Source organism: Aquila chrysaetos, chromosome 10, assembly GCF_900496995.4.
Source record: "Aquila chrysaetos chrysaetos chromosome 10, bAquChr1.4, whole genome shotgun sequence".
Lineage (NCBI taxonomy): Eukaryota > Metazoa > Chordata > Aves > Accipitriformes > Accipitridae > Aquila > Aquila chrysaetos.
In genome coordinates this window covers 19,152,261-19,177,315 of record NC_044013.1, presented here as the reverse complement: position 1 = coordinate 19,177,315, position 25,055 = coordinate 19,152,261, and the positions used below count along the sequence as shown (strand labels likewise).

At 43.1% G+C, this 25,055-nt stretch overlaps 2 protein-coding genes across 6 annotated transcripts in view; both read right to left on the bottom strand.

Annotated features, from left to right (window-relative positions):
* The window catches only part of SLC19A3 (solute carrier family 19 member 3), a 10,518-nt gene extending 6,224 nt beyond the window's left edge, over positions 1-4,294 (bottom strand). The window contains exons 1-2 of one of the 2 annotated variants that reach the window (XM_030027605.1): positions 4,116-4,294; positions 1,293-2,109 (exon numbers count right to left, since the gene is read on the bottom strand). In XM_030027605.1, coding sequence (XP_029883465.1) covers positions 1,293-2,109; positions 4,116-4,265 — 967 coding nt within the window. In that variant the 5' untranslated portion in view covers positions 4,266-4,294. The remainder of the gene's footprint in view (positions 1-1,292; positions 2,110-4,115) is intronic. The other variant, XM_030027606.2, reaches the window with a different exon arrangement.
* LOC115346934 (thiamine transporter 2-like) lies at positions 4,167-25,055 on the bottom strand. 4 transcript variants are annotated; one of them, XM_030027604.2, is made up of 7 exons: positions 19,439-19,586; positions 16,610-16,775; positions 15,438-16,254; positions 13,721-13,913; positions 11,979-12,120; positions 5,513-5,583; positions 4,167-4,272 (listed from the first exon to the last, which is right to left on the bottom strand). In XM_030027604.2, exons 2-7 carry the CDS (start codon positions 16,757-16,759, stop codon positions 4,269-4,271), a joined length of 1,377 nt encoding a protein of 458 aa, XP_029883464.1. In that variant the 5' UTR covers positions 16,760-16,775; positions 19,439-19,586; the 3' UTR covers positions 4,167-4,268. The 4 variants fall into 4 exon arrangements, with proteins under 4 accessions (XP_029883464.1, XP_029883463.1, XP_029883461.1 ...); XM_030027603.1 differs by lacking the exons at positions 4,167-4,272; positions 5,513-5,583; positions 19,439-19,586 and adding exons at positions 10,007-10,739; positions 22,401-22,407; positions 25,046-25,055 and having other exon boundaries at positions 16,610-16,764; XM_030027601.2 differs by lacking the exons at positions 4,167-4,272; positions 5,513-5,583 and adding an exon at positions 10,007-10,739.

Genomic DNA, 25,055 nt, shown 5'->3' with positions numbered 1-25,055 from the left:
GCAGGCCTACTCCTTTGGTCCATCACTGCTATAACCAGATGTTTCTAGTAGTGTGAGTGCTTTCTGTACCCTGAAATAGTATCCAGTGCCAGAGAGCGTAAAAGCAAGAAAGCCCTTGGGAATACTGCTCAAACGAGTAGCCTGAGAAGTTTTGGAGTACCTTCAGTAAAATGCATTTTCATGCTGATTGCAGGGAGGAAGAGTAAACACAGTTCCCTGTAGAAATGTGAGATAAGGCTCCTGGTATGAAGGAGAAGATATAGCTATGTAAATGTGAGCTTGAAAATGGGGCTCCATTGGTACTGTACAGCTATTCAAATGAAGTTGCACTTTACCCATGGGCCTTCTGTTTTGTGCCCAAAGAGGAATGTCATTTGGATGGACCAAGTAACATAGTGAGAATCAGAATGGCTGAGGTTGGACGAGACCTCTGGAGATTGCCTAGCCCTGCAGGGTGAACTAGAGCAAGCTGCTCAGGATGGTGTCTAGGTATTGAACATCTCCAAGGGTGGAGAGTCCACACCTCTGGCCAACCTGTTCCAGTGTTAAATCACCTTTACAATAAAAATGTTCTTGTATGTTTAAGTGGAACTTTGTTTAAATTTGTGCACCTTGCCTCTTGTCCTGTCACTCGGTACCACTGCGGAGAGTCTGGCTCCATCCTCTACTCCTTCCCTTCAAGCCTTTATGCACATTAACAACATCCCTTGTTTTCTCAGTGTTAACAATTATAGCTCTTAGCCTCTCCTTGTATATTGTATCCAGAAGCAAACTCATTGATCAGGATACAGATGCAGTCACTGAATATTTGTTCAGGAGCACTCATCCTGAAATCATCTTTAAATCCACTGTCTAAACAGACAATCTAAACCAGTGTATCTGTCAATATGCTCTTTTAATTCTTAAACCACCTAGCTTAAGGTGTATTTGAGGGAGCAGTGGGCAAGGTGTCATTGCACAGGGTTTTTGAACTGCTTACTTGGAGTTAAATTCATGGTCTAAACAGAGCTGTGAACTTAAACCCTTAAAACACTTTGGTGGAATGAGGCTCCCCTAAGAAGGAAAAGCTTATATCTATATATTTTTTTTAAGATGATTTTTGAAGACCCCACTGAAAGTTGTACAGTAAAAACATGCTTTGCACACTGCTTGTTTGGGTGTTACATATTGGAGGCTGTTGCGGTTGACCTTGGTCCTCATAGAAGATGAACAGAAAGGCACCAAAGACTTTGCTGAAGAATGCCATCGGCACAGGATGGGTTAGAAGTAGTTGATAATGATCTTTTACTTACCTAAAATAGTTGCTATTGCTTCAACAGCTCCATTGTACACTGCAGAGCTGTGAGAGGGGGCTTTGAAGTCCCACAGCACTTGGATATAATTCAGAACCTGGTTAAAGCCTGCTGTAGCCAGAGCCCACCACAGGGACCAGTACAGAAGTTTCCTAGAGCTGTAGCAAGCCCTCAGGTCCTTGCTCAGCTGCACCAGTACACTGAGCTTGTGATTCTGGGGCTTGGGATTATCAGCCTGCGGTTCAGGTGCTGGTCCCCTGTCAGCAGATACAGAGCTGTTGTCCTCTTGGCAGCTCGCTGGCCTGTCGGAGCCGACTGTAGCCACCACTTTATCTGGTCCTGGGAGAGTTTCTGTGACATCTTTCCTGTGGAAGAACATACTCTTTTGGGGCATTGGGAGAAAAAAGGAACAAACAAATGCCAGGGACACGGAAGCCAAAGTAATGGCGTTAAGGTGAAAGTAGGATACATCTGCTAAGGAAACCAGCAGCTGTCCCAGCACGGCCGCAACGGTGGCTGCAACAAGAGTGATACTTCTGCAATAGCTCGTCACTCTCTGATAGTGATCGGTGCTGACGACACTGTAGATGTAGGCGTAATAGGCGACCTCGGTGGCTGTCACCATCCCGTAGAAGAATTCCACCGCCTGCATGGCCACCACTCCGTGTGCGAAGAGGAGCAAGAGCCACGTGACGATGAAGCTGACGCCCTGGAGGAGGAGGACGGGCTTGTAGCGCACGTAGTCTGTAATCAGGAAGACTGGGAAAAGGAGTGCAAGGTAGGAGTATGTCCAAACTGGGAAAATCTGGTTGGTAACCTAGGAAAGAATAAAAGAGATTTTTTTTTAAAAATACATTTTAAATGTTGACTTTGAAGCTTTTTGATGATGGTATTGAAGAAACGTAGTTGTGGTGACAGGAGGCATTGAATTGTGTGAATTGTGCAGAGTTAAACTGCCTTGAATTACAAAACTGTAAATGTACTCCTGAAAAGGTGAAGATAGTGATGCTAGGCTCCACTACATAAAGAGGTAGATTGGCTTAAAAAATATTTCTGGTAAAGGCTTATGAATAAGGTAGATTTTGATGTGCAGCTGTTTAAAGCAGTTGTGACTGTTTGTGTCAGAGGAAAGCCTATCCAGCGTCAAATCCTATTCCCCACAGTAGCTGAAAATGAATGCCTATTTAGTTTTAACTTTTATGCGAGTCATTGTATATCTTTGGTCACCTCTTTCCTTTGTCAGAATTAGGAAAAAAAAAAGTATATGCCTCTTGTGATGAGGAACTGGAACTACACATAGTGAGTGGGTAGCTGTTACTATGTTATCTTCACCTTCTATGTTTTATTCAAATGTAATGTGTAAGAAGTAAGCAAGTATTGATGGAACAGTATTTTGGTAAGTTTCAGTTGGCCTTCAATGCATAGATGCTCTGAAAAGAAATTCTTTTTCTTTTTCTAAATCTGATCTCTATTCAGTTTGGAAGGTGCTGTTTACTGTCACCACCAAAGCTCAGTGCTTGTCCAGGCAGCTTGACTACAGCTGGAGGGGAGGCTTCTTTTAGATACACTCATAGGAAAAGTTCACTCTGTGATGTGCAAGTTGCCTGTTTTGGGGAGGTCTTAGACAGTAATTGCTGGACCTGCTGGGGTATCTGTTCATGATCACTTGTTCTCTGCTTAAGCAATTGGATTAGAAAGGAATTGTTTCAAATGCTGTAGGAACAACAGTAGGTGGTTATCTTCATACTTCTGAACTTGTACTGGAGTGAGTTGCATGATGAGCAGCAGGTTCACTATATCTTTCTGGGTGACTTCTTTTGTTTCTCTGAACTATAATTAGAATTTTTAAGTGTTTGACTGAAACTTATAGAATTAGCTTACCAGAGGTGGGTTTGACTGAAAGAGCCAATATCTATACTCCACTTTCTTTTGAGTTAAGGATTCTTGCTGGAATCAGAACTAAGGCATCCTGTCATGCTATTTGTGTAATTTCATGTAAGACAGATTATTTCCCTTTGTGGTTAAAAAAAAAATTAAAAAGAGGGGAAAAAAATCCCAACAACCCAAACCACAAATACATTTTTTCAGAAGAAACCTTGGGTTCACACTATGCTAGCAGCTTCTGCCTTAACATTTGCTACTGCACTTCAGGAATGACTGTTCTTCATATTAGCTGTATGTGGGTGTAGCAAGTTTATGTTTTCTAATTATACCATTGGCTCCATGACTCAGCCACTTGTTAACTATGTCCCCTTTTGTTGGGAAGCGTACTCCTGAAGCAGCCAGTGCTGAACAGAGGAGCAAAGCAAGGAAACCTGCAGTGCGTGCTTTTGTCAAAAAAAGAACCAGAACTTTTTCGAAAGTGAATCTGACGTCCACAGGTTAATGAATGCATAAAACAGCCCTGTAACGTAGGTAATAATCTAACAGCTCATAAGGGGAAGTCTGCTTGGTTTTCTTATGATTTGCAATCACTATGTCCCTGTCAGTGTAATCAATTCCATGATAAGGTTAAATAAATCTTAGTGTTGCCCCTCCTCTGGGGTTCTAGGTGGAGAGAGGAGCTAGCTGGCCTGATTTTGCTGAAAATATCAATTTCTTAAACAGCCACCAAAGTAGTTTAAAAGTCCTAGGAATGTGGAGACTTTAAAGTTTTGACCTTTTGCGAAAGAGGTGACACCTTACTCTTCCAGAAGCATCTTAAATATGAGTCTCTAGATAAATATACCTGTATTATTGAACACTTCATCTCCCCTTCAGTTATTGCTGTAGGACTTAATGCTTTAAGCATATTAATTATTACTTAAGAGAATAGTTACATACCTCTTCAATCGTTAGGTTTTTTTCTGGTCCAGTTAGATAAGGAGTGAGAAAAGGTTCTGATGGCCTCATTGTGGAGAAAAATCCATTTGCACAGATGATCAGTGTGGGATAAATCCAGCTGTGGCCTGTGGCTCTCTTCCAGCAATCCATAGTCTACCTAAAAAAAAAAGGTAGTGAAGAAATGAACACACCAGGAATTTTAAAAGATGCTCTTCATAGTTGGTGAAAATTCATTTGCAAGTTTACTTTTTAACTAGCCCTACTTCAGCTAATGTTTCTCTCACTTAAACCTGCCAGTGATCACGGATGCAGCTTGTAAATGAACAACTCGGATCAAGGTGCATTGGTGGTGGTAACCTCCAGTCTCTGTATCATCTATCAAAGGTTGTTCTTAATGATGTACTTAGAAATGAGTGGATGTATCTTAGCAGAAGAATAAAGTTCCATTACAGTCTCATTTCCGAATAAATGAGTGGGCAAACTGTGTGATTAAAGCTTGTTCTCAGCATGGTCAAGGAGGTTTTTTTCTGTTGATTTGCAGCCTGAGCACCAAGTGGAACGATAGAAGTGCAAGCCTTTTTGCAGACAATGAAAGCCACCAGCCAGGTCACAACCCGTTGTGAGCTCGGTGTCTACAAAATGCTTTAATACTCATCATATTTCTTGCACTCCAGTCATTTGACTGGGTAAAGAAAGATGCAGAAACTATCTGCTCATGGTACCTGCTCAGACTTAGAAAAGAGAAATCTTGACTTCACTTTTGAAAGTGATGATCAAAAGGAAAAGAATGAGACTTGTATCTTCACTGTAGTTGGCAGCAAAAAGAAGTATAGAGATTTGGGTTTTTTAAGCTTATTTTACTTGTTTTGCCTTAGAAAGTCAGTTCCGCTGTTTCCAGAAAACAAGTAAAACAAGAATGTTCTGAAACATAAGAGAATGAAAGCAAAGCACTGAGTGATGTTTAATCAAGCTGTAACAAGCTATTTAAGTTGTTGAATTCCATCTTGTAGTAGGCACTTTTTCAAAAGTGCTTCTACTTGCACTGTGAGACTGTATTTATTAAAACTTACCATAAATAGTATGTTATTAAAGCAGTATTCCTGTGACCTCAGAGGAATGTTACAAAAACCAGCCCTAACCTTGAAACTTGATTTTAAATGTTTGCCTCTGATTATCATCTTTCTCTTACAAATCATTGTATATAAAATATAGCCTGTATGATCCTTAACTCTAGATCTGCTTTGAGATCTTTTGATATCTGTTACCTTTTCAAAATAAAGATATATTAAACCCTGGACTGATCAATAACATCAGCATAAATCTTGCATCACTTCCAAACGCACTGAGCAGTTGAGTGGTCAGCACACTTCCAAATAACTCTGAAGGTAATTAATTACCTGTCAAAGCTGTGGCTGTGGTGCATTTGTTGTGGATTCACGTGCAGTTTCCTCCTAGGATGACCTTCTGTCTTGTAGAAGAGAAGTCAGAAACCACCCTTTAGGACTGGAGGTAGTAAGAAATTTCTGTGTCTTTTTGTTTCCTAAAAGTTCTTTCTAAACATGAGGAAATGTTAACAGAATTTAAATCATAGTAATAACAACTTATCACAGCTCTTCTTGCTTGCAGAACTTGTCCATGAAGATTGCAGGGGAAGCTTTCTCCTTTACAGGCTTTGTCAGCAAACTGAGTTCTAATTTTAAGATAAAGCTTTAAGACTCGCAGTAGCTAATGATTAATAAAAACTTACGTGGCAAGAAAGCAATCACTTGATTGCATTTTTGTGTTAATAAATACCTTTAAAAGCTCTGGTCTCCGATTCGTGGATAAGACACAGCACCCATTTTACAGTCTGGGCTGACACTGAGCGTCCCCTGTGCATAGCGCAGCAGCCTCTGGGCTCGCAGGTCTCTTCTGACTGTCCCTTTGCTGGGGGCCCGGGGAGGTAGGGCATAGAATTCTTCATACTGTTAGTTGGCCAGGAATTACTTCTATATAAGGACCGATCTGTCACTTAAGGGCAAATGGACGAGAAGATAGGGAGCTTCTAAATCGACTTTTTAAGCTAAAAAAATCAAACCAGAACTGCTTCAGAGAAATGCTGCTGCTTTGCTTTCCTTTACCCATTTTTTTTAGACTGGACTCCCTACGTCTTCCAAGGTTCACCAGCGGATGGAGTTGACCCTGCAGCCTGTTGGCGGGATGTGTGTTGACACTGGGAGCAAACGCTGTGGCCCTGACAGGAGGGGCCCCACGTGCTGCCCAGAGCAGCTTTGTGAGCTGGACAGAGCCTGGCCTTGTTCTACAGGTATGGAAAGCTCTCGCACCGCTTCAAGCGTGTAGTGCGGCCAGGCAGGCAAGTGTTTGGAGAAGCCAGGCTTGCCTCTGCATTTCATTCTCTTTCTTTACCAATGGCTTCCAAGAAAGGAGAAGAACCATGGGGAAGATGCTGCTGGGTACGTCTACTGGCCTGCTGAAAAGTGCCTGCTGACTAGCATTTCTCTGGTAACCCAGAGTGCTTGGTTATTAAGCAAGTTTGCTTTGAATACAAAGATACAATTTGTTCGCTGTGTTGTTGGCCAGACCTGGCCTTATCAGCTTGCTGGTCTGTGTCTTCATGGAAGACTTGTGCCCAAACCCAGTAAAGTTTCAAAGGTAGTTAGTGTTGTACTTGGAGGGGGTTGTAGCTATGGGGAGCGATGTGCTCAGCTCTGGATTTTCATATTTACTTGGAATCCTATAGCATGCTGGGAGAGACATAAGCACTTAATACTAAAAGCTGCAAGGAGAGGTGGATTTGTTCAGTTTCCTTTTCCTGCAGAACTAAAGCCTGTGTTTCCAGCCTTGCTCATAACCTGCCAAGCCTCAGCTATCTCCTCTCCAAAAAGTGTGTGTGTACGTATGTGAACAGGTAGGTACATGTGTGCGTCTGACTATTTTGGATGAAATCTCTAATCGATTGCTGGGTTAATACTGATTTGCAGCTGAAAACCCATGGTAACATAAGACCATACCTTTCTCTTGCTGTTGTTTCCGCCTCCAACGTGTCATGTCCTTCCTAACAGTCGTAAGAGCTGCCCCCTTCGTTCCCTATTTCTCCTCCACCCCACCCCCACCCCGCAAATGCTCGCCTCAACTCCCAAACTCAGAATCTTTCTTTTGGAAATTTGAGAGAACAGGAATAGGGTGTGTGTGTGTGTGTTTCTGCTTCGTTCCTTTGCTGCCATTATTTTTTTATAATAGCAAGAGTTTTCACATGTTGCTGATTCCTTTCCTTTTGTCTGATGATACATAGTGAGAAATCTTTAAATTGCTGTACCAAAGGCAGTTGGAGACTGTGAAGCTGGAAATACCAAGTTTCTCTTTTTCGTTTAAACACAAACTCTAGTTAGCTTCTAGTCCAGGACTGGCACCTAGTTCTTTAACTAAATGCCTCAAGAGAAGTTTCCTACTCACAAGGAAAAGTAAAACAAAATAGTCCTTGCTCTGCTGGACTTTGTCACTGTTTCTTCAGGCAGGAATATCATGCCCTCAGTTCTGCAGTAATAAAAGATATTTACTGTTTACTGCAAACTAAGTACATGTCCCACTTTTACAACTGCATTGGTTAAGCTGTTCTGCTTAGAGCCAGTTTACAATAGAGAATGTCCACACAATGCACAAGAGTAAACAAAAGGCCTAGAAAATGAGCTGGGTTCATTTGGTCAAATCTTACCGATTCTTCTTGTGACTTGAAACAAATTGCTTCTCTCCTGCCTGCTCTCGCCTCTGGGCAGTTTGTCTAGTTGCAGTATGTGACAATTGTATGAAAAGCACATATGTCTGTACAAATGATAGCTTATGTCTCTACAGGAAAAATATTATTCTGTAAATGCTAAGCATTTTCTATTTTTATTAGTTAGATGTAGGTATTGGAAGCTAGAAGCAAACAGCAGTACAGAAGTAACTTTAACATATGGATATAATTTGTATTAAATTGGGCATTCGCTATGCAAACTCACTTACAGGCTCTTTTTTCTTCTCCTGGACTAACTGTCCTTTGTGCTGGACTGAATTAGCTGTAGGACTTGAAGCTTCTTGATAAATTCAGAGATGCTGACCCTGCCAAATCCTTGGCAAAGACCAGGGGACCTCCCTCATTTGGCACTCAGAAGCAGACATGATGCTAGCTTTCTGTTTCAGTTATAAGTCGTCTTGGATATTCGTGTTAATCTGGAATTTTCCTGTGCAGAACCAGCCACATTTCTCCACAATGTACTTCTCTGGTTTTAGTCTATACTACTCAATCCCTTTGACTTTTTTTCTCTTTTCCTGTTGAAACTGCAAGACTCTCAGTCCTGAATTTAATTTTACTGGAAGCACAAGGAAAAGAGTGGGGCCCTTGCATTTTGTTTTGACTCTGAAGTTTTTCCCTTCTGGGCTGATGTTGCTATGGACTCAGTAGAATCACAGAATCATAGAGTAGTTTGGGTTGGAAGGGACCTTAAAGATCATCTAGCTCCAAGCCCCCTGCCATGGGCAGGGACACCTTCCACCAGACCAGGCTGCTCAAAGCCCCATCCAACCTGGCCTTGAACACTGCCAGGGATGGGGCATCCACAGCCTCTCTGGGCAACCGGTTCCAGTGCCTCACCCCCCTCACAGTAAAGAACTTCTTCCTTACATCTCATCTAAATCTACCCTCTTTCAGTTTAAAGCCATTACCCCTTGTCCTATCACTACATGCCCTTGTAAAATGTCCCTCTCCAGCTTTCTCGTAGGCCCCCTTTAGGTACTGGAAGGCTGCTATAAGGTCTCCCTGGAGCCTCCTCTTCTCCAGGCTGAACAACCCCAACTCTCTCAGCCTGTATTCATAGGAGAGGTGCTCCAGCCCTCTCATCATCTTTGTGGCTCTCCTCTGGACTTGCTGCAACAGGTCCATGTCCTTGCGATGTTGGGGGCCCTGGAGCTGAACGCAGTACTCCAGGTGGGATCTCATGGGAGTGGGGTAGAGGGGGAGAATCACCTCCCTCGGCCTGCTGGTCACGCTTCTTTTGGATAGGTTGGCTTTCTGGACTGCAAACGCACATTGCCAGGTCATGTTGAGCTTCTTGTCAACCAACAACCCCACGTCTGTCTCTGCAGGGCTGCTCTGAGTCCACTCATCACCCAGCCTGTATTTGTGCTTGGGATACAAGTACAGTGTTTAGGTTGCAGTTTTCAAATGCGGGCCCAGCAACAACTGTGGCTTAGCAGTGTTTTAGTGAACCTTCTCAGATAGGTTGTGCAAACCCTGCTCTTCCGCTCTGTTGTATGCAAAAGGCCCGCTTCTGATGTGGGCTTTTAAATTAGAAGGGAGGAGTCTGTCACGAATTGCCTGTAGTTAGGTGTGCTGGTTTTGTCTGGGATAGAGTTACTTTTCTTCACAGTAGCTAGTATGGGGCTATGTTTTGGATTTGTGCTGAAAACAGTGTTGATAAGACAGGGATGTTTTCGTTACTGCTGAGCAGTGCTCACACAGAGCTGAGGCCTTTTCTGCTTCTCACCCCACCCCACCAGCGAGCAGGCTGGGGGGGCACAAGGAGTCGGGAGGGGACACAGCCGGGACAGCTGACCCCGACTGACCCAAGGGATAGTCCAGACCATAGGATGTCATGCTCAGCATATAAAGCTGGGGGAAGAAGAAGGAAAGGGGGGACATTCGGAGTGGTGGCGTTTGTCTTCCCAAGTAACTATTACGTATGATGGAGCCCTGCTTTCCTGGAGATGGCTGAACACCTGCCTGCCCATGGGAAGTGATGAATGAATTCCTTGTTTTGCTTTGCTTGTGCAGGCGGCTTTTGCTTTACCTGTTATACTGTCTTTATCTCAACCCATGAGTTTTCTCACTTTTACACTTCCGTTTCTCTCCCCCATCCCACTGTGGGGGAGTAGGGGGACTGAGCGAGTGGCTGTGTGGTGCTTAGTTGCCAGCTGGGGTTAAACCATGTTATTAGGTAGGAAAGAATATAATGATGAAACACAATCCCTTCTTCCTTGGTTCAGAACAAGGTATGTGCAAAGGGGGGGATAGACCCTTCACCCACACGCATGAGCAAATGGTCATGGAAGCAGCTTGCCAACACTGTATACAAGAGCTAGAACAAGCAAGGCAGGGTGATCTCTGATCTTTGCCATTATGTACAGTGGGATGCCCAGGTGGTTCCTCTGTTCTTGTGTATAGATCACTGCTGTTAAGCTATTTATAGGCAAGTAAATAAGAATCTAAAGCAGCTTATCTTTTCTTCTTGGCACAGTGCCATTATGGTGATCTCTTAGCTGGCATATGTTGCAATGAAGTGCTATATGATTCAGCGTAGCTTTTCAGGGCTGTGTGGTAGATTCATCTTGCACTGCTGTTCCCTGCATGCTGCAGTAGGAACTCTTCTCCCACGAGGGCCTGGCCATGTGAGCCTGCCTGCCTGACCCCTACAGCCATGTCGTATAGCCAGTTACAATCTGCTCTTTTGATTCATGTTCAGCGTGGTTCAGATGCTCTTTGCAAGATCTTGCTATTTTCCTTTTGCATGTGCTTGAGACAAGCATGCAAATGCTTCTGATCAAGAAAATCCCAGCTATGAATGCAAAGTAGCTGCCATAAATTAAAAACTGGGAGGGGGAGAGAAAAAGGCAGAAGAATTAATGAAAAACACATTAGGGAAACGCTGCTTCTTCTGGAGATGACAGACGCTCTATTATTTTGTTTACTTGTGTTCTGGCGCAGTTTCTCTATGTTCAAGTTTTTGCTTTGTGAGTAAGCAAAATCTTAGCTTTTCCAGCAAACAGCAGATCTTTGAGGAATGAAGAAATGCCCCTTGCTTCCAATCCTTATGTCTCTTAATAAACATCAGAGAGGGGGAGGGATAGGAACAGGGGTTTTTTTCTATTAATGCAAATGTAGTAGCTTCATTACCCACATAGTCATGAATATTATAAGTGAAGAGTCTGACTTGGTCGTTTTTTGCTCTTGCACATTTCAGTACTGTCACCACACTGGCTTTAGTAAATATACCATGACTTTGTATCAGTATTTCCAAGAACAGTGGCAAGGCTATTTATGAAGTCCTACATATTCCTGTCCTTAATTTTAAAGTTTTAATTTTTGGTGTTTAATTCAGTCTTTAATCTTTTAAAGTAATTTTTGCCTTCTCTCTGCAGAGTATCTGAATAGGTTTAGTCATCTTCCAACCTGTGGGAGTAGGAAGCTGCCCCAGCTGAGATCCCATCTGAGAAAATGCAGAAATCAGTACATTTCAGTTGACTCCAACATGAGTGGAACTGAGCTGACTGAAGTTAGGGACACTATTGTGAGATAGGATATCCAACCTCAAATTAAGTGCCCAAACTACGGGCAGAAAATTCTATTATTCACATTGAGATACAGACCAGGTTTGCTCCTGCGATGGAGTTAGAAGGCAGGAGTCCTTTTCACTTGAGCTGAAATAACTCCAATAATCCAGGCTGTGTCTCATGGTCTTGAACTCCCCTAACAACATATGGTCATGTTGATTCTGCATCTGAGAAAACCAACCTGAATTTTTGGGCAGAGAGGATGTTATTCAGTGTCCTGTTAATTAGCAAAAGCTGGTCAGATAGCAGGGCCTGATTATTTATGTTCTGGTGTATCTGCCTTTAAAATGTCAAAGACCAGCATCTGTAATCCTAAATGCTGCACTAAAAGGCAAAAGGGAAGAATGATGGTTGATATGAGGGAAAAGCAAGATGTTTAGATTTCCATAGAAGAAAGAGGGATTTAAATTGTCCTTTGGCATAGCAATTTCTTTCTTGGTAAACTTTTGAAGATGAATTGGCTAAGCAGTAAATAGGAAGTAAGTTAATAGCACTTACCTGAGTCACTATGCCCAGTCCCAGGCCTCTTGAATCCACGACGACTACTGTAAGAATGGTCTGAATCACCAATGCAACGAAGTTGTTGAATCCAAACATCAAGGCATAGCGTTCCATGCTCAGGTTGACTGCAATCTGGAACCTAATGTGAGAGTGGCAGGTCAGTGACTTCACACTGGGTGGAAAGCTGTTGCTCTCCATTTAGTTGATGAAGAGAAACGATTCATGCAGATGATATATATCGGGGACGGAGTAAATGGTGCTTCATTTGTTTGTTTGCTTCCTTGCTTTCTCTAAAGCATGTCTTGACTATCATAGTGTATTTTGATGTTTTTGTACTTGTCTGTGTTGCTTTTCCAAACCATGTTATCAGGTGATCTGCTTTATATAGTAGAATATCAGATCTCTTTAACCTTCCCCTTTGTTCCTTCTCTACCTTCACAGACTGTGCCAGACAGGTTGTAAGGCCTCCGTGGTTGGAGGCTTTCAAAGAGCTGGCCAGACAAAACCATGACCTGATCTGGCATTGGCAGGGGTTCTGTCCTGGCTGGGAGGTTAGACTAGAAGGTCACTATGGGTATCTTCTAACCAACTTTTCTGTGATGACGTGAATAACTTTTTTTCCTTTGTGGCTTGACAGTGGAGGTAGCATACTGTTTATTTCCATCAAAAGCCTGTAGATTTTCCTTGCAATATCTTTTTTGACAATAATCAGAACATCTTTCCTTGCAGTATTTATCTCCACAGTTTCTATCTGAACAAAAGGGTATTATTCCTGCAGTACTCTCTTCAATTATTTTTAGCAGGGTTCTTCTGTGCAAGCTTTTACTTTTTTTTTTTTTTCTTTTTTTTGTGTAGAATATGTTGAAATAGTCCAGGTGTGATCCACTATAATGTACTAGCAATCCACCAAAATGAAAATAGAGGATTCACTTGGCTTCATTCAAGATAGGCATAATCTTGTCATGCATTATAGTTTTAGCAGTTTTTTTAAAATGGTATCCAAATAATTTTGGGTTTTGACATAAAAATACATCTGGTATTTTTGTTAATGAAATAATGTGGTATGTCTAAAGACGTTCCAATCAATAAAATAACTGGAGTAATAAAAATGGTTTATATTTAACACAGATTATATATAATTTTGTTATTTATATTATTTCTGTTTTTCTATTTCTGACAACAGAATAGCTTGGTCTCCTAAGAGATCTTGTCTGAGTTTATACATCCAATGTTCTCTTTTATTGCTTCTTAACATCATAATATCATTAAGGATTTTATGTTCAAAGGTATGTTGGGGAACACTCTGCCAAATCTTTTCTTGCATTTATGGGGTTCATAGCATGCTAAAAAGCATATCAGCAAGGTGGTCTAGACATAAGGGGATCTTAAAGGATAGTTGTTAAGGCATGCTTGTCCTTATTGCTCACTTTGCATCTTCCATAACAGGAAGGAGGAAAACAGCTCATATGTTTTGCTGTTACCACTGCCTTTAGTAACAAAGACATCTTGTACCTTGTTTAATTTCTGCCTAGGTAAATGTTCAATGTCCTTTTGATAATTTTTCTTTTATGTTTGTTTAGAAGAATGAAAACAACATAACTAGACATTTAAGTATCCTCGTCTTTACCTAAACTGTTATGTCTAGCTATCTCTGAGTAAAAGGAGGGATGGCCAAAGTAAACTTAAAGTATGGTTAGTATTCTGTGCATAATGGCAGCACTGTAAGGTTTTATACTTACGTTGCTATTGTTATAAGGAGCATATAGCATGCTTTGAAAATGAGATAGCTGGCGTAACATGCCCAGATGTTGGTGGTGAAGTGCATGAGAAGTAAAGAACCAGCATTTATTGCAGAGAAGATCCCTAAAGCCAGTTCTCCAAAAAGGTCCCAGTTAATTTTCATATATTGTACTACAAAAGATGTTACCGAGCCTAGAAAAAGAGGGGAAAAAAAAAAAAGTAAATGTTGTATCTGTTCTATAACCTGTATCACCAAGTCTTGCCACCCTCACATGCCAAAAGGCAATGCTGAATAATGAAGCAGAGTAGTTCTGAAGTGTTTTGAAAGCATTTCTAATCACTTCTGAAGTCATGCAGATGACTGGTCATTTTTAGACAACTGCATAAATCAAATCTCTGCCATTCCTTTCTTAACGTTTTATTCCACTTCACAGGATAAACTGTTATGTAGAAGTATTCATTATTTAGCTGTCTGTACCCCAGCATGTCTCTCCTAGGGAGAGAATTAGGAACACTGGAGCTCAAGAAGAACAATTTTTCCAGCTTCTACTAGCTTACTTTATAGCTAAACTAGTAAACCTTAGAGCTTAACAGTTTACCTCTGTGCAGCTCATAAAGGGGCTAAGCTGTCAAAAAAGGGAGTTTTGTGAGGTATCAAGTGAGTATATTCAGGGAAATGAGAAAGGATAGGCACGGTTTCCTTTTGTTGGGCCTGCTACAGAGATGCACCTGTTGCGAAGGTAAGCCACCTGACTATCCATCTTAGGGGTCTCATACAATTTTAAAACTTCTACACCTCTACATTTAGAAATAGGCAATTCCATGAGAAAGAGGAATTCATCAAGAAGTAGACACTGCAGGAGTTAAGTGCTCTCAATTCGAGATTCAATTGGTCTGTTTAGTTGCCTACCTCAAGACAAGAGTAATTTTTAACCTTAGAAGTATCTGTTTCTCCTTAATGACTATAAGTGTATCCTGAATGACCAGGTATGATGTAGGCATGTTTATTTTCCCTGGTGGATCACACCCCAATGTCTTGTGCAAGTTTTCTACAGCAGCACAATATGAATATGAGAAAAGCTGCCAAGTCGGGGTGGTATCCTCTGATGTAACCTTTTGATAACATTACTTTGAGTATGTGGTGTGGGCATCTGCTTGCAGTGCAAAAGCGTAATGGTTAACGTCAGTAGTGTAATGAATTGAATAAGGTCTTTTCTGCAAATCTCTGTATCTTGGCATGACTAAAATTCTTCCTTCTGTCCTGCTGCATGAGAGTATTTCACTAGAAAAAGATCTTAATGAGAGGATTATGTTCTTTTTGTGTAAAACATTTATGAAAAACTTCTTTCATCTGTGTAAGCTGATACTATTGTTATGGGAACTGTGTGATACTTGTCTGGGAAAAAAAAACCCTAAACCCAACAACCTCATCCAATGAAACACAGGTGGCTCTGAAAGAATGTAGCAGCTGGATGTAAAGTCTGTGTGACTTGTACACTCTCTGCATAGTGGTAGGGTAAAGTTGGGTGTCCCAGTCCTGAAGAAAAATAACATAGCTCACATTTAAACTGTTTTGTACATCAAAGAACTAGGTCTTGAATGCACAATGCATACGGTGGCTCCCTGGAGCGTCTGCAAGGGAATAGCACTTTAAAAGTGTTCTTAAGTAAAACTTTAGAGACTGCATTTGTGATTGATGCTTGGACACTAACTTACTCAGAAAAGTTGCTATTGCTTCAACAGCTCCATTGTACACTGCAGAGCTGTGAGAGGGGGCTCTGAAGTCCCACAGCACTTGGATATAATTCAGAACCTGGTTAAAGCCTGCTGTAGCCAGAGCCCACCACAGGGACCAGTACAGAAGTTTCCTAGAGCTGTAGCAAGCCCTCAGGTCCTTGCTCAGCTGCACCAGTACACTGAGCTTGTGATTCTGGGGCTTGGGATTATCAGCCTGCGGTTCAGGTGCTGGTCCCCTGTCAGCAGATACAGAGCTGTTGTCCTCTTGGCAGCTCGCTGGCCTGTCGGAGCCGACTGTAGCCACCACTTTATCTGGTCCTGGGAGAGTTTCTGTGACATCTTTCCTGTGGAAGAACATACTCTTTTGGGGCATTGGGAGAAAAAAGGAACAAACAAATGCCAGGGACACGGAAGCCAAAGTAATGGCGTTAAGGTGAAAGTAGGATACATCTGCTAAGGAAACCAGCAGCTGTCCCAGCACGGCCGCAACGGTGGCTGCAACAAGAGTGATACTTCTGCAATAGCTCGTCACTCTCTGATAGTGATCGGTGCTGACGACACTGTAGATGTAGGCGTAATAGGCGACCTCGGTGGCTGTCACCATCCCGTAGAAGAATTCCACCGCCTGCATGGCCACCACTCCGTGTGCGAAGAGGAGCAAGAGCCACGTGACGATGAAGCTGACGCCCTGGAGGAGGAGGACGGGCTTGTAGCGCACATAGTCTGTAATCAGGAAGACTGGGAAAAGGAGTGCAAGGTAGGAGTATGTCCAAACTGGGAAAATCTGGTTGGTAACCTAGGAAAGAAGAGGAAATCTCTGTGTTGTTATTCTTGGGGAAGGGAAGTTCATTTATTTTAAATGGCTTTGTAGAGGGAAGGTTTTGCTCTGAGGGAATTAATAAAATATATAGCCACATTGAAGCAGCATGCGACTGTTGAGCAGGCAAATGGATCTTAAACCCATTAAATGGATCTTAAACCCATTAAATGGATCTTCCATTTGTGCCATCTGCTGCAAATTCTAACCTGCCAAAGCTGGTTACATTTGTGCTTTTTTTGGTTTTTTATCTTTGTTTAATAACTTTGTTTAAAGTTTTACTTTTTTTATTTTTGCTGATCCATGTAAAAGAAAAGGCAGAGTAAAGCCATACCTCATCTATGGTCAGGTTTTTATCTGGTCCTGTTAGATAGGGTGTTAGGAAAGGTTCTGAGGGTTTCATCATGTAGAAGAATCCACAGAGGCAGAGGATCAGGGTGGGAAAAGTCCAGGTGTTGCTTTTCTCTTGCTTCCAGCAGCCCATGGCCTCTGCAGCAAAGTTGAGGAGGAAGTTTGTTAGAAGGATGATACTGCCCACACAAGTGCAAAGTTGTCTTCTAATTGATTTTTATTTTGTAGTTTCTAATGCTAAGGAGTGCTCTTTAGAGGATGGCAGTTGGAAAAAATTTTTCTTCGTAACTTTAAAGTGAACATCTCTTCCTTACATTTGTCTGCTCTTTCTCTGTCTTTGTAGATAGTATATAAGAATGACTTGGAAGATCTTTAACTGGGAGACAATTACACTGTCATTCAGTCTGCACTGGCTAAGTTAACCACAGGAAAAGCCTACCTAGACAAAAGTCACTGAAGACAGCTGAGCACTGAGATTTCACACAACACCATGACTGATCGCAGCCAACAACCTTGTTGAATGACAAGCAACTAGTACACAATTGCTGTTTCTTCTCCTTCGCCTCCTAGATGTGCATGGCTTTCCTGTTATGAAGAGCCAGCAACTTTTGAGCCTAGCAGATGAGAGTCGCTAATAAATGCAGAACCGATGTCAAACCAGATCCTCAGCTGGAATTAACTGCATCAGAATTCCAGTTTGGATGCAGACATCCTATTTTCAATCTATAAAAGCCATTTGTGGTTACTGAAGGTAATAGTTCACACTAAAATGAAATGAAGCAGATATTTTAGTTCTTGTCTCTAGATGAGACTTATGGAATAAATTAAACTTTGCAACTCTACCAGACAGAAACCAAAGAGAAATCAAAATGGGTGTAATGGGGGGCATGCAAAGGAAACAGTAATTTATATTCCATATTCATGTTGGTGTAGGCAGTGTCAGGAATCTAAACATGTACAGTGTATCTTTTGGAGCCCTCTGGAGGGTGCTTGTTACTAGCTGGGATTTCCATCACTCTGCTTTTGACTTTTACCTATTTACCTCCTAAGAACTTTTTTTTTTTCAGGCAAAAGTTTTAATCTTAAAAATGAAGTGTTCTGCAGGCAGTGTTTTTCCTCAAACTTTCTTGTAAAAGCTGAAGAAAGATATCTTCCAAAACAGCCAAAAATATTCATGTACCTGTTGACTACACCACTCCAGACTGGATGGGCAGAGCATCCTCTTGGAGGGTGTGATATATAATGTATAAAACAGCAGGCATTATGCTTCTTCTTTTCTGACTTCACACCATGATAGCACATTTTACTAATGGCCTGATGCACTAAGAAATGGGTGCAGATCAAAGGGAATTTGAATTATTTCATTTTATGCATAACGGCTGAAACCATTGACATTACAGGATTTACAGCAGAAATGAACTTAGCTCTGTGTCAGCTCCGTAGTGTGAACCACTAGATGGCAAGATGACCCCAGCAAAGGAAAAACGTGTAGGGGAGGAATGTGAGACACATTCAGAGTGCTCAAGGAAAGAAGCATTTCTGCCCCTCCTTCCTCCCCAGTTGTTGTAATAGCATCTGCTGCAAAATATGGCTTTGGCAGGGCCAGTTTTGGCCCTGCCCAGGATTACTCACTTAGTCACCACAACATCCCCTCGCTCTCCTTTCACATGATAATCATTAAAGTATTACACCACCCTAATGCCACATGAACGCTTCATGTGAGGTTCTGAGAAAGGCATCAAGAAGAGGGGGGATGAAGAGCATCTCTAGCACTATAATGAAGAACATTTGTACAAGTTAGCTCTGTGACTTAGCCAGGTTACATTTTTCCCTTCCCAGCCTAAATTCTCTGCTCCAGTCTGTTTCAGGCCTTGCCATGTTTGCTCTCCCCCCCGGCAGGCTCTGTGACACAAAGGCAGCAGATTTCATGAATCCTTTCAAAATGTCCTGCCCTTTAGGAGATGAGTGGGGCAAACTGCTGTATTCTCAGGGCTTGCAGAGTGCTGTGTGCTGTACCTCTGATGCTGCCCATCTGTGTCAGGCCTGTGCAATAATTTCTGCTTTGAGCTACATAAAGAAAAATTTTAGGTGTAGTCAATGCATGCCTCCAGTCCCAGCACATGCACTGTTTGGGGTTTTCTGCTAGACATGTACCTCTGTTCTGTAGATTTACTCTTTGAGGCACCTGTGTTAGGCTGGCAGATAAGTCAGATGAGAAGTTTCCACCTGATTTAAGCAGCTGCACAGGAAAAACCTGCCACTGATGCTGAGCCAGAAAACACAGTGGGCTGAGGGCTTTCAGGGGAAGCCCACTCTGCCCTCAGGGAGTGAAAGGTGGGTGCCACTGTATCCATAGAAGGGTGTGCCCTCACCTCGCACCCCAGCCCTTTGCCGTCGGTGAAGAGCTCTGCTGCAGCCCCAGCTCAGCTCTGCCAGCTGCTGGTATAAGTGTTCCTTTCTGCATTTATAACCACAAACCTCTGACAATGAGATCTGTACCCTGGTGCTTAAGGGGGAAGAATCCAACTTGTTCCTACTCAGTCACCCCTTATGGTCAATTTGTCTTTTATAAATCTAGGTTTTTCTTAACTTTTGGAGGGATGGCAGGATGCCTTGGTGTTGTTCTGCAGTAAAACAACCCTCTGTTTCTCATTTCCCCTATCAATTCTTGGTTAGTGCCAGAGCTGTCAGCTCTTCTCCCACACAGTCTGACCCAGCCCCCCAGTTCCCCACCAGACTGCTCTCTTCTTTCCTCCCTCTTTCCCTTGTCACTGCAGGATTTCTGATTTCCAAAGTTCATGTATAATCATACCTTGTCTGCTGGAGCTCTTCCTTTCTTACTTCCAAAGGAAAGGTTCCCTTTTAGTATTTCCAGTCCTTCTTCTGGTTGTCCTGTGTGTATTGCAGCTACTGGACTCTATTTGGTTTTTGTGCTTTTCCTGTTGTTCTGGTATTTCAGCTTGCTCCGATGACACCTCCTTTGAAAACATTTCCAGCTGGCTTGCTTTCAGCAACCACTTTCAGCACCCTTAAAGGAACAGCCAGATAATCCTGGCCTGTCCTTGCCCAAAGGCAGCAGTAAATCAAGACCCAAACTACGGTTTGGTGCTTGACTGGCACGAAAGCAATAGAGCTAATCCTGTTCCCAAAGAATTTTGGATCTATTTGACAGGTATGTGGCTTGGGACCCACCTGTGCCCCAAACTGGTCTATATTAAAGACGGAGCAGTAGAGATGAGGGAGAACAAATATCAGTGTTATAAGACGTAAATGTTTCCCCACTAAACATATGGGGTTTCATACTATTCTGGAAGGTTTAAACAGTAAAACACTGTGCTTTGCTTCCCCTTGACTGTTGTTTGTTAGCAAATTTCTTAGACCTTTTTCTTAGGCAGGTTCTCACAGTCCTACTGAAGATGGATATGGCCCTATAGTCATCTTCAGAAGATCCTGTGGGACCCACAACAGCAAAGGATACTATCTCAAATGTACAGATTTGCACAAAAAGTATATACCTACAAATCTAGATCTACTCCCACACTGGTCCTACAACATATAGGTCTGGAATGAGAGATATAATAATTACTTAGGAATGCGACCAGTAGGAAAATGATAAATTTGTAAACAACAGTGAATTATCCAATAATTTCAGAGGAAGGCAGCTTCTTAATTCATATGCAGTAAAATGGTACTGTAACTTTAGAGTAAGCAGTAACAGACAGTAAGCAGTCTAGGAGGTTCCTCGAGTGTGTGGAAGATAACTTCCCGACACAGCTGGTAGGTGAGCCTACCAGGGGAGGAGCCTCACTAGACCTACTGTTTACAAACAGAGAAGGACTGGTGGGACGTGTGGTGGTTGGAGGCCGTCTCGAGCTTAGCGACCATGAAATGATAGAATTCTCAATTTTTGGTGAGGCAAGGAAGGTGGTCAGCAAAACCACCGCTATGGACTTCTGGAGGGCAAATTTTGGCCTCTTCGAGGCACTGGTTGACAGATGTCCCTTGGGAGACAGTCCTGAAGGGCAAAGGGGTCCAGGAAGGATGGACATTCTTCAAGAAGGAAACCTGAATGGCTCAGGACCAGGCTATTCCCATGCACTGCAAGACGAACTGCTGAGGAAGACAACCAGCTTGGCTGACCAGGCAGCTTTTGCTAGGACTCAAGAAAAAAAGGAGAGTTTATCATCTCTGGAAGAAAGGGCAGGCAACTCAGGAAGAGTACAGGGATCTTGTTGGGTCATGCAGAGAGGAAATTAGAAAGGCAAAAGCTCAGCTAGATCTCAATCTGGCCACTATTGTAAGAGACAACAGAATATGTTTTTACAAATATGTTAACAATAAAAAGAGAGCCAAGGAGAATATCTATCCTTTATTGGATACAGAGGGGAACATTGCCACCAGAGATGACAAAAAGGCTGAGGTACTTAATGCCTTCTTTGCCTCAGTCTTTAGTAGTGAGACCAGTTATCCTCAGGGTACTCTGCCCGCTGAGCTGGAAGACAGGGACGGAGAGCAGAATATACCCCCCGTAATCCAGGAGGAAATAGTTAGTGACCTGCTATGCTGTCTGGATGCTCACAAATCTATGGGACCAGATAGGATCCATCCAAGAGTACTGAGGGAGCTGGTGGATGTGCTTGCCAAGCCACTCCATCATTTATCAGCAATCCTGGTCAACGGGGGAGGTCCCAGAGGACTGGAGGCTTGCCAGTGTGACGCCCATTTACAAGAAGGGTTGGAGGGAGGATCCGGGGAACTACAGGCCTGTCAGCTTGACCTCGGTACCGGGGAAGATTATGGAACGGTTCATCTTGAGTGCGCTCACATGGCATGTGCAGGACAACCAGGCGATCAGGCGCAGCCAGCATGGGTTCATGAAAGGCAGGTCCTGCTTGACCAACCTGATCTCCTTCTATGACCAGGTGACCCGCCTAGTGGATGAGGGAAAGGCTGTGGATGTTGTCTACCTGGACTTCAGCAAGGCCTTTGACGCTGTCTCTCATGGCATACTCCTTGAGAAGTTGGCAGCTCGTGACTTAGACAAGCGTACTCTTTGCTGGGTAAAAAACTGGCTGGATGGACGAGCCCAGAGGGTTGTGGTGAATGGAGTTAAATCCAGTTGGCGGCGGGTCACAAGTGGTGTTCCCCAGGGCTCGGTGTTGGGCCTCGTTCTGCTTAATATCTTTATCAATGTTCGGGATGAGGGGATCGAGTGCACCCTCAGCAAGTTCGCAGATGACACCAAGTTGGGAGGGAGGGTTGACCTGCTTGAGGGTAGGAAGGCTCTACAGAGGGATCTGGGCAGGCTGGATCGATGGGCCGAGGCCAACTGCATGAGGTTCAACAAGGCCAAGTGCCGGGTCCTGCACTTGGGTCACAACAACCCCACGCAGCGCTACAGGCTTGGGGAAGAGTGGCTGGAAAGCTGCCCGGCAGAGAAAGACCGGGGGGTGCTGGTTGACAGCCGGCTGAATATGAGCCAGCAGTGTGCCCAGGTGGCCAAGAAGGCCAACGGCATCCTGGCCTGTATCAGAACTAGTGTGGCCAGCAGGAGCAGGGAAGTGATCGTCCCCCTGTACTTGGCCCTGGTGAGGCCGCACCTCGAGTGCTGTGTTCAGTTTTGGGCCCCTCACTACAGGAAAGACATGGAGGTGCTGGAGCATGTCCAGAGAAGGGCAACAAAGCTGGTGAGGGGCCTGGAGCACAAGTCTTATGAGGAGCGGCTGAGGGAGCTGGGGCTGTTCAGTCTGGAGAAGAGGAGGCTGAGGGGAGACCTTATCGCTCTCTACAACTACCTGAAAGGAGGTTGTGGTGAGGTGGGTGCTGGTCTCTTCTGTCAGGTGGCTGGAGATGGGACGAGAGGAAATGGCCTCAAGTTGTGGCAGGGGAGGTTTAGGTTAGATATTAGGAAAAATTTCTTTACTGAAGGGGTTGTCAGACATTGGAATAGGCTGCCCAGGGAAGTGGTGGTGTCACCATCCCTGGAGGTATTCAAAAAGCGCATAGACAAGGCACTTCAGGACATGGTTTAGTGGGCATAGTTGATGGTTGGACTCAATGACCTTATAGGTCTTTTACAACCTAAAAGATTCTATGATTCAGGGAGATATATATGAATATGAAAAATATATGAAATTCCCTGTTGGGTCAGAGGAGTTGCCCAGCTAGGCTAGTCCTTTGCCTTCAGCCTTGGCCATATTTTGCAGCCTTTTTGGTTCCTACTCCTCGGCAGTCAGAGTCACGGCATTAGTGATGTTAGAAGGGCCATCCCTGCCTATAGCCTTTATCGTTTGTTTGTCGACCTGTTGTCCATGAATCTGTCTAATCCTGCCTGGAACACTGCTGCGTACTTGTGTGAGCCTTTGTGATGTATGCGAAACTAATGCATGAAAGGGATGTAATAATTCCTTTTGGTGCTTTCCCAGCCATCAGTCACTGTCTGACACTGATTCCAGAGCTATTTTGGTTCTGCATAATTGAACCTGTAGCTATATGAGGTGACAGCCCATCTGAGAGGAGACTATGTATACCTACGTTCAATTTTATTCTCGAGGGCTCTTGCTAAAATGCAGAGAACTTCTGTTGAAGTGAGTAGCATTACTCTGGGTTTGCATTGACTTACTGAGGTAAGAATCCAACCCAAATTTCTCAGCACTGAAAAAAACCCTAAAATCCTTTTTTTCCTATAATGTGATAATGAGAAAGAATGATATAAGTAACTTCCAGTGACTGATGTTTGGTTTTTTCTGTTTTCAGATCCTCTTTTATCCTCTATTAGCTGCTCTTTCTGTACTCTTTAGTCCATCTTATTTGTACTTAAAATTTCATCCTTTTTCACTGATTTACATCTGAATGCCAAGTAGAAGACAGTAAAACTATGATGGGCTTATGCAAGTTTTTGGTCAACTTCAGTCCTATGTCTTAAGCAGCCTGCAGCAGAGCTTGGTTGCTGGGTTTGAAGGGGACCATGCTCTTCACACTGAGTTTGAATGTAGTCTGGTCGGAAGCGGAAGCGTTGTTCTGCTTGGAGGGCGGGCTGGGGGATCCATTTATAGCTGGCATCCCAATTCTGTTGAGCTGGGAAAGAGAAGGCTCTGTAAGACCTGGAGAAAAGGTGAGTTTTATAGTAATAGTGTATCCTAAAGTGTTAATGTAATATGGTCTCTAATGTATCAAGGAGACAGGAAAATTCTGAGAGAACAAGAAGGAAAAGCAATAAGAGAACAAGACTGCAAATCTCTGTAACCCCAGTACTTCCTCCTGCCTCTGCTGCTCCTTGGGCTCAATCCTGGTATTGTCTCTGATGCTTCACAGGGTGGCACCAAGGCTGAGAGCCTCACCTCACCTGCGTGAAGTAGTCTCTCTCTCTTTCTCCCTCTCCCTCTCTCAAACTGTCTAGTCGGGTGCTGACTTAGGCACTGACTTTCAGCTCTCGAATCACATCTGTTTCTTGACACCTGCCTAATTCAGGAGAAGAGACTTTGCAAATCAAACTGAAGGCTTATATTTTTTTAAGAATGTGTACTATACTCTCTTAAAGAAAGAACAATAGCAAAGAAAATTTACTGTGGCTAATACCAAAGATTTTTCTCAATTGGTGGTCAAATACAGCCCACGCACAGAAAGGTTGCAATGGCAGTTACGAAGATTAAATTGCCTTTTTGTTGGATTCTTCAGACCCAGGAGTATTCACAGGGCAAATTCACTGTTTGATTTATGGATGAACAGATCCTTATCTTTTCTTATGCTCTACATGCTCGTTTTGGGAGCGATCTGCTGTTTACAGTCTGAGCCTGAACCCCACGGTGCATGGGTGAGGGTTTCCATAACTCGCCTCTCAGCTGAGTTGCACACAGGGTTCCCAAGGTGGGGAGACACTCGCATGCTGGGCTCGAATGCTTTTCATCTGAGACACTTAAATGCTTATGCAAAGTCTAGTTTAGAATATTTAGCTAGAAAGTACTAAGTGCACTACTCAAGGGGTAAGTTTGAGAATACATTCAACCAAACTAATGTTTCAGGTACTTAGTTTAAATGTAGACTTACAAGTGCTTCCTTACTAAAAAGTAATGATGTAAGGTTATTGTTCTACTACACTGCTACTTATGTAAGGCTAATGCCCTTCCTTTTTATCCAGTCACTCTTCTTATCCATGTTACTAGAGTGCGCATTGCCATTTGCACCATGCAGGGTAGTGGCTGCTGGTAGCAGTGCAGGATCTGGAACTAACAGCTGTTAATCATCAGTCATTAATCATCACCCTGGGACATTTGCAGGGGTTAATTCTTTTTTCTTACAGGCAACATTTTGGTCGTGGCATGCTTAGATGTTTGCATAAGTAAGGCCTGGAGCTCTTGCTGTAATGTGCTACCAACACAGCATGGAGCACGTAGAGGTTTTGTGATGAGTTTATAAAGACTGGTTGAACC

Coding starts and splice junctions, on each gene's coding strand:
- LOC115346934 (XM_030027603.1), bottom strand. CDS start 16,759: ATGGGCTGCTGGAAGCAAGAGAAAAGCAACACCTGGACTTTTCCCACC. Junction 12,121..13,720: donor CTCCTTATAACAATAGCAAC/GTAAGTATAAAA, acceptor CTCTCACATTAG/GTTCCAGATTGCAGTCAACC. Junction 10,740..11,978: donor GACTGGGCATAGTGACTCAG/GTAAGTGCTATT, acceptor TCCCCCTCCCAG/TTTTTAATTTATGGCAGCTA.